Source organism: Hyaena hyaena, unplaced genomic scaffold, assembly GCF_003009895.1.
Source record: "Hyaena hyaena isolate Hyena2069 unplaced genomic scaffold, ASM300989v1 scaffold_1209, whole genome shotgun sequence".
Taxonomy (NCBI): Eukaryota; Metazoa; Chordata; class Mammalia; order Carnivora; family Hyaenidae; genus Hyaena; species Hyaena hyaena.
In genome coordinates, this window is record NW_024081844.1 from 36,241 (window position 1) to 45,248 (window position 9,008).

The following is a 9,008-nucleotide window of genomic DNA, read 5'->3' on the forward strand; positions in this document are numbered from 1 at the left end:
AAAAAAAAAAAAAAAAAAGAAAAGCAGCACTGATCCTTCCTGTAAGTGCTCTCCCATGCATTACCTCCTTAGATCCTGACAAACACCCTGTGAAATAGGTCACATGGGTATTATCTCAACTGAGGAATTTGAATTTCCAGTTCTACTGCTCATTATTTATGAGGTTTGAAGCATGTCACTTAACTTGTTTACTCATGTAAAATGAGAATAATGAGTCATCTTGCACGTCTTCTTTTTCCTCCTGGAAATGTTCTGTGTATTTTGCACGAAGTGTCTACAAGTAGAACTTGGCCAGACCTAATGCTAGCCTCATCTTAGTCATTCTCCTGGGATTTCAGTCTTCAACTCAAAGTCACCTCTCACACTACAGGTCACACTACAGGCCCTTCTGCCAGCTGCCAATGTCCCAGCTGACCGCCACCCCGGCAAGTGCTCTAGCAGATGAGCCAGTGCATATCCGAGTGACAGGCCTGACCCCGTTGCAGATAGTGACCCTCACGGCATCCCTGAAGGATGAGAAGGGGTATGTGTTCCAGTCTCAAGCCTTCTACAGGGCAAACGAGGTTGGTGAACTGGACCTAACAGAGGCTTCTTCATTTGGAGGAGACTATGTGGGGGTCCACCCAATGGGTCTCTTCTGGTCTCTGAAGCCCAAGAAGGCTTTCCGGAGGCTGCTTAAGCAGGATGTGATGAACAGCCCCTTTTGGGTCACTCTGAATGTCTATGACTCAGTTTTTCTGCAAGTTTCCACCACAGATCAGCCTAAGGCCAGCCAGATGGTACAGCGCTGGTTCTCGGGCCCTGGGGTACAGCGGGTGCAGATCCGGGAAGGTCGTGTGCGAGGAGCCCTTTTTCTCCCTCCAGGTGAGACTAATCTTTGGTGATATAGAAAACATTGTTGATAAATATAAAAAACAAAAACAAATGGCACCAAATTATTGGAGAACTAGTATTTTAATACATGACAGTTTACAACCAACATGCAGTTTTGTGCGTGTGCATGAAGGTAGAAGTCACTTTGCTCATCCTGTACTTCCCCTGATATTTACTTGACCCTCTTTCCCCTCTTTTGATCCCATTCTCTTTTCTTTCTGTTGCTTTCAGGGGAAGGTCCTTTCCCAGGGATCATGGATTTGTTTGGGGGCCGAGGGGGTCTGGTTGAATTTCGAGCCAGTCTTTTGGCTTCCCATGGCTTTGCAGTGCTGGCATTAGCATATTTTGGCTATGAAGATCTGCCTGCGGAACTGGGGGAGATCGACCTGGAATATTTTGAGGAAGCTGCTAACTTGCTACTAGCTCATCCCAAGGTATTTTTTTTTAAGTTTATTTATTTATTTTGAAAGAGAGAGAAGGAGAGAAAGAAAGAGAGGATGAGTGGAGGAGAGGCAGAGAGAGAGAGGAAGAGAGAGAATCCCAAGCAGCCCCACTGTGGGGTTCAAACTCAGGAACTGTGAGATCATGACCTGAGCTGAAATCAAGAGTTGGACGCTTAACCAACTGAGCCACTCAGGCACCACAACCCAAGGTATTTAAAATACATTCCATTCTACCTGTTGCAAGGTATAATGTTGCAATTATAGTGAAAAAAAAATCAGAAATGTTTGTTTTACCTATTTTACCAATCTATTTAGACTTGGGCAGAGCAGAGTTTACACTTAAAATGAGGATAATATCTACCTTGTAGGATTGTTGGGATCATTGATGATCAGCTTACTGGCACAAAAGACAATAAATGTAGATATATTATGGTCATTTTCAATGGGGAAAAAAAGCCAAGACTCCTTACATTTGAAGTGCATGTGACTTGTCATCAGTGGCTCTTCAATTTTATCATCCACTGATCTCAAATCATGATTTCTCTGACTTGAAGTGTTCTCAAACTTCAGTGATTGTCTCTGCATGGGACAATGCTGGAGTAAGTCACACCAAAGAGTCTCGAGACTAAGAACATGCAGAAGTTCAGTTTTAGGGCTGGGCCACAGGATTAGAGGAGAATTATCAGCAAAATGGATGTGACTGCACCATCTGATTAGCTAAATTAGCTCTTCAGGTATCAGATCTAGGGACAGAACTAAGCCTAAAGTAAGTATCCAAGTCTAGAAGCCAAGATAGGGAAATGAATCTGGAGAGGAAGGATCATTTTAGAGCTCTGTCAAGTCTTGTTATACCATTGAAAATGTCATCCATGGCCCGGAAGCCTTGGTATCAGGTGATGAATGTGAATGTGTGATTTTCTAAGCATATTTGGCTCTTTGTAAAGGACTGTCCAGATAAAATGTTTTCAAGTTTAAAACATTTTTCATTTCAAATTTAACTATTTGTGACATTATCCAAGGAGAAAGAGCAATTGTCAAAATTCATTTAAAAATTTTTAAAGTTTATTTTTTTGAGAGAGAGACAGCATGAATTGGGGCAGGGTAGAGAGAAACTGAGAGAGAGAGAGAGAGAAAGAGAGAGAGAGAATCCCAAGCAGGCTCTGTGCTGCCAGCGTGGAGTCCAATATGGAGCTTGATCCCACGAAACCATGAGGTCATGACCTGAGCTGAACCCAAGAGTCAGATGCTTAACCAGTTGAGTCACCCAGATGCCCCAAAATTCAGTTTAGATTTAGATTCATCAGAAGAGGTGCAATTCCCACCTCTGTCCCTTGATATTGTTGTCACCTTAAGCAATACTTGTAAACTTCCTGAATCTCAGCACAAGGACAAGCAGAGACAACCTATGTGTAGAGCATTTAGCTGAGGGCCCAGCATATATAGTAAGCTCTCAATAAATCCATCTTGTCATCTTTGCCTATCTGGTTTTTCCCCCTCTCCCTTCCCCCACGTCCTCAACCAGTCCCAAAGTGTTTTAGGGTCTGTTCCCGAATCTTTCTCGATACCTCGCGCCCTCTCCACACTCCCAGCCACTGCTTTAGTTTGTTGTCATCACTGCCCGCCTGTGGGACTGCCATAGTGTAGTTTCCTATATCGTCCCTTGCTCCCCAGTCCTGTTCTCTTATGGATGGTTCCCAGACTTGGGAGCACATTGGATTTCCCCCTGGATATGCTGTATTATCAGAGTCTTGGGCCTGCTCAGACCTATTGAAGTAGAAACTTGAAAACTGGATCTCAGAAAGCTCTCGTTAAAAAGGATTTTTTTTTCAGGTGCTGGGCATACAAGTGTAAGCAAAGTAAACATATCAGGTGGCTATGTATTTGCTACTGTCTGTCCAAAATTCCCTTCCTTTCCCTACTCATATTGTTTCCCTCAAATTTTATTTAATTAATTTATTTATTAAAGTATAGGAGTGGTCCTTAGGTGCCTGTTGCTACTGTCTGTCCAAAATGCCCTTCCAAAACTACTCATATGGTTTCCCCCAAGATTTTATTTATTTATTTATTTATTTATTTATTTATTTATTTAAGTATAGGAGTGGTCCTTAGGAGCCTGGTATCTGACTTTAGGATGATTTTTTTTTTTAACATTTATCATTTTTGAGAGAGACAGAGAGACAGGGCATGAGTGGGGGAGGGGCAGAGAGAGAGAGAGGGAGAGGGAGACACAGAATCCGAAGCAGGCTCCAGTCTCTGAGCTGTCAGCACAGAGCCTCATGCGGGGCTCCAACCCATGAACCGTGAGATCATGAACTGAGCCAATGGAGCCACCCAGGAACCCCCGTAAGATTTTATTTAAATTTGAGTTAGTTAACACTTTTCTCTACTATCTTCCAAACTTCTCCCCTCCCTCTGTTCCCTTAGCCTTCTTCAGAATGAAGGACCACCTTCTATGACCTACTACTTTTCCTATTGACTGGGCACTGGAATTCAATTGTTTATAGAATCCAAGTCTTTAATCTTTACACCCCCAATGCTTTCATGATTAGCTCTTGGATTATTGGATGTGCAAAACCTCCGTTGCTGTAAAATACTATTTAAATATGAATAAAATAAAATATTCTAAAGAACCCAGGGAAATCTCTTTTCCTAGCCAGAGAGAAGAATTTTATCTTCTTTGTGAGGTTAACCTGCTTCTACTCACTTGATGTTGAAGGTTGCTGGTTCACTTAAACTCTTTTTTGCTTTTACAGAACTCTGCTTTTGATGAAGAGTTTTTATTTCTACTGTTCCACTAGATCCTCCTAACAATCCTGCAGCGTAGGTAACGTTAACATTCCCCTAAGATAGTAAGGCTTTCAAAGGGCAGGTAGGTTATGTTCTCAGTCATAGAAGCTGGTAAACCCGAGGGCCAGGACTCCCCCCCATTATTTTCTGACTGCTTCGTCACACTAGCTTGCTGGCCTATAAGGCAGCTCCTTCGAGTATGACACGTGATGGGTTCCTTTTATTTTGTGCTTCAGATCCAACCGCCAGGAATCGGACTATTCTCTGTGAGCAAAGGTGCAGAGATCGCGCTGGCCATGGCCTGCTTCCTGAAGCAGGTGGTAGCCACCGTCTGCATCAACGGGACCAACGCCATCTATGAATTTCCGCTCAGGTACAAAGATCTGGTTATAACACCCATCCCCACGTTTCTGGAGCGCCTGCAGTTTGATGTCTTAGGGGCCGGGCGCTTCCGCCACTACAGGGGGAATGCCCGGGATGAACTGAATCAGAAGAGCGTGCTTCCTATTGAAAAGGCCCAGGGTCCGATCCTCTTCATTGTAGGAGAGAGTGATGAGTGCTTGAATAGCAAGGACTATGCGGAGCAGGCCCTGGAGCAGCTGAGGAGCCACGGGAAGAACAATGGAAGGATGCTGGTATACCCTGGGGCTGGCCACCTCATAGAGCCTCCCTACACACCCCTGTGTTATGCTTCCCCACAAAGCAACTTTTCCCGGCTCTTGCTCTGGGGAGGGGAGCCGGTTGCCCACGCGGCAGCCCAGGAGCACTCCTGGGGAGAGATCCAGAAGTTCTTCAGGGAACACCTTACTGAAACCAGAAGAAAACTCTGAGCAAGGGCTAAGGGTGATGATGCACTGGGGAGATAATGAAAGGAAGGCAGGGATATGATGGAAAGAGGGGGCTCTTTTGATTTTTCTAGATTCAGTTATTTTGAACCAAATGGAAGGAAATTGGACAAAATCAAAGGACAAGGGCACAGGTGCATCTGAACTATTTGGGACAAATTTGTATGTGATTTGAATTTTTGTAAACCGAATCTTAGTTTATATGCACCAGGATACATCAAAATTGTGATACCCTTGCCAATTGAATAACCTTTGTACCCCAGTTAGGGATACCTTGGGTCCAAGTATTTGCCAATCTAGATGAATTCCCTGGGACTTCCAAGTGGTAAAAATAACATTTTATGTTTAACACTGGGTTTCTGACATTTGATATGAAAAGTTCTAATGCCTCCATCAGATGTAATGCTTGCTATAGATTTTCAATAGATATGTTTTCTCAGAATAGTGATGTTTCTTTTTATCTCTAAAATATATTTCTTTTTACCATTTTAATAAGGACTGGGGTTGAATTTAATTATGTGCCTTTGTAGCATTTATTGAAATTAGTTAATGTATTGAAAGCAATTAGAGCAGCAAATAGAACAGATACATAGCAATTACTGTATCAGAATTTGCTGTCATCATTTTCATACTGCCTTCTGCCTTCAGTCTGTTAATGGGGTGAGTGACATTCATTAATGGACTCATTTTACTTTTGTATCTAATTTTACTAGATTCTTTTCTTATATTGACTAATTTGAGTTTTAAATTTTCTTTTGGAGCCAACCTGGCCAAGAATTTCACCCATATTTTATAGACCCCATTTGTCACTTGTAATTTTGCACATATCCTGTTATTTATGTGCATGCCTTCTCTTTTTTCCTCTTAGTCTGACTTGCCAAATATATATATTTTTAATTTTATGTATCTTTTCCAAGAACAGTTTTTGGTTTGTTTATTGGTCAACTCTTTTTTTTTTTCCTGAGTCCTTGATTTCTTTTTCTTTTAGTATTTAGTTTTGAGAGAGAGACCGAGACAGAGACAGAGAGAGAGAGAGACAGAGAAAGCTGGTGAGTGGGGAAGGAGCAGAGAGAGAGAGAGAGGGACAGAGGATCCGAACCAGGCTCTATGCTAACAGCAGAGAGACCAATGGGGGGGGGCTCCAACCCATCAACTGTGAGATCGTGACCTGAGCCAAAATTGGGCGCTCAACTGAGCGAGCTATGCAGGAGCCCCTCTGGTTGTTGTTGTTGTTGTTGTTTATAAAACCATTCCTTCTGCCATTTTTGTGTTTATTTTTCTGGCTTCTTTACATGCAATGTTCTCATTTTGTTCATTTCTAAACAGTTTCTGATTTACTCCCCCCCACCCCCAACTTAAACCAGAGAGTAATTTTACCAAAGTACAAAGTATCATACTATAGATACTTACTGATTATAAGGGGAAGGGGTGAGGAACTTTGCAGTGGAGGGATCACATTGTTACCACTTTGACCCACTGTTTAAACTTGGCATCTTTTAAAATGGTCGTTTTTAAAAATTAAAACAATTTTTTGAGAGAAAGAGAGAGCACGTGAGCAGGGGACAGGGACAGGGGCGGGGGGGGGAGAGAGAGAGAGAGAGAGAGAGAGAGAGAGAGAATCTTAAGCAGGACCACACTGTTAGTGCAGAGCCCAACACAGGGCTTGGTCTCATGAACCATGATATCATGACTTGAGCTGAAATGAAGAGTCAGATGTTTAACCTAATGAGTCACCCAGGCGCCCCTACAAAGGTTATTTTTACATAATGTGTTTCATGACAAGATGTAATGTGGAATGCCTACCACTATTTAGATCTGTCTAACAACACTATTAAACATGAACCTAATCGAACCTTTAGATCAAACTTATTAATATAGTGGCTAGAGACCTGTTAAAGTGTACTACAAAGAGACGGTCAAACAAATCTAGGTTGTGGGTCATTCTACCACCCTGTCTCATTGGAAGTTAATTGGCACCTGATCTAAATAACTTAGAAAAGTTAGTTGCTGAAAAAATTTGGGATGTTTTCCTTGGTGAGATTTTTTTTTCCTTTTTGTTTTTGCACTGGAGTGAGCTGTGGGGCTATCAAGCATTAAAAAAAGACTTAAGAAACATATCAACCCAATGCTATTTGTGGGCTTGGATTGAACAAAGTAACTGCAAAAAAGACATTTTGGGGGGCACCTGAGTGGCTCAGTCGGTTAAGCATCCGACTTCAGCTCAGGTCATGATCTCACGGTTCATGGGTTTGAGCCCCGTGTCAGGCTCTGTGCTAACAGCTAGCTCAGAGCCTGGAGCCTGTTTCCGATTCTGTGTCTCCCTCTCTCTCCTCCCCTGCTCATGCTGTCTCTATCTCTCTCTCTCAAAAATAAAAAAAAATAAAAAAAAAGACATTTTGGGGACAATTAGAAAAAGTTGAATATGTACTGGGTATTAATTGATACTATGAAATTGTTATTTTGTTATTAGGTGTCCTAATAATATTGTGGTTATGTAAAAAGTCACTTCTACATATCAATGCATACTGAAATATTTAAAGGTGAAGGATTATGGAATCTGGGAATTGTTTTAAAATACTACAAGAATATGGCAATATGTAGATAATTGTTACATCTAGATTATGGCTCTAGTGAGGTCTGTTATAGTATTTTATCTGCGCTTGTAATGTTTCATAATAAAAAGCTCAAAAAATAAAAGATACAATCAATATATTTGCCTTTCTTCCCCCAAAGGCAAGAACTTTAGTATATGCTGTATCTTTTTCTCCATAACACCCCTATTAATTTCAGATTATTGATTTGTTTTACAATAAATACATATTTAACATAAGTAACTATGTTTCAATGTGTTTTTCATCCTTGTGGTTTCTTACAACCCGTCTTTTAAATTCTTGGCTTTATCTTCTACTTGGCCATTTTCTAAGGTGCAAACTCGAGTAACTATTTTAAAATAGCCCTAGTTACCTGAATCCTAGCAAATTTACAAGTGTCTATTTTTACCTACCTTTCAATGATAATTTTTATACCTATAGAATTTGATATGGTAACAGACTTTGGTCTTTTTATTTTGGCATCCATTGTTGTCAATGAGAAGTCTGATTCTTATTACTTTGTGGAGTTTTTTTCTTTCTCTGAAAGATTTTTACAATTTTCTCTTTGTTCTTAGTGTTCTGAAATTTCAAGTTATGAGTAGGGGCAGGGTTATCATTACCATGTTAATTTATTTCACTTTGTACTGTATGGGCCATTCCAAACTCAAGACATAGCTGTCTTCAGCTTTAGATATTTGCTTCTATTTTCTTTTTCTTTTTTAAATAGTTTTTTAATGTTTATTTATTTATTTTGAGAGAGAGAGACAGAGAGAGGGAGAGTGTGTGTGAGCAAGTGGGGGAGGGGCAGAGAGAGAGAGGGAGAGAGAGAATCCCAGGCAGGTTCTGTGCTATCAGCACAGAGCCCAGTGTGGGGCTCGATCTCACAGACCATGAAATCATGACCTGAGCCAATATCAAGAGTCTAAGCTAACTGGCTGAGCCACCCAGATACCCTGATTCTCCTCTTAATTTTCTGATCACTTTACTCTTTTCACTTTTTCCTCCAATTAAGATAATTTTGGAGCTTCTGGATATATCCTTTCTGAATATCAAATTTCTCTCATGCTCCTTTTTTGTACTCCCTGCTTCCCATGCCTGCTCACTGTATTCTTGGAGAACTTCACAGTTTAATTGTTCAACTCACTAATTTGTGCTTCAGTTGTGTCCAAGTTGTATTTAGTTAATCTTTCAGGTATTGTTCTGATGATCATTATTTAAAATTTTCCCAATCTATAATTGGATTTGTTTCCTTAAAGCCTGTTCTCATTTTTCCCTTTAGTTTTATTGAGATATGATCAACAAATGATATTGTGTAAATTTTAAGGCATGCATCTTGTGGATTATATATATGTATATATATATGTTGTGAAATGGAATATATATATATGTATATATATGTTGTGAAATGGAATATATATATATATATAATATGTTGTGAAATGACTACCACAATTAGCTTAGTTAGCATA

General features: G+C 40.5%; 1 protein-coding gene across 1 annotated transcript; it reads left to right on the plus strand.

The window, feature by feature from the left end:
- The first annotated feature begins 386 nt into the window (after positions 1-386).
- LOC120224624 (acyl-coenzyme A amino acid N-acyltransferase 2-like) lies at positions 387-4,995 on the plus strand. The gene is made up of 3 exons (XM_039222889.1): positions 387-864; positions 1,105-1,307; positions 4,340-4,995. The coding sequence occupies exons 1-3, from the start codon at positions 402-404 to the stop codon at positions 4,931-4,933; spliced, it is 1,260 nt and encodes a 419-aa protein (XP_039078820.1). The 5' UTR covers positions 387-401; the 3' UTR covers positions 4,934-4,995.
- The last annotated feature ends 4,013 nt before the right edge of the window (positions 4,996-9,008 follow it).

Bases quoted from the DNA above. Each gene is read 5' to 3' on its own strand.
- LOC120224624 (XM_039222889.1), top strand. From the start codon at position 402: ATGTCCCAGCTGACCGCCACCCCGGCAAGTGCTCTAGCAGATGAGCCA. The intron at 865-1,104 runs GTGAGACTAATC...TGTTGCTTTCAG, and splicing joins AGCCCTTTTTCTCCCTCCAG to GGGAAGGTCCTTTCCCAGGG. The intron at 1,308-4,339 runs GTATTTTTTTTT...TTTGTGCTTCAG, and splicing joins TGCTACTAGCTCATCCCAAG to ATCCAACCGCCAGGAATCGG.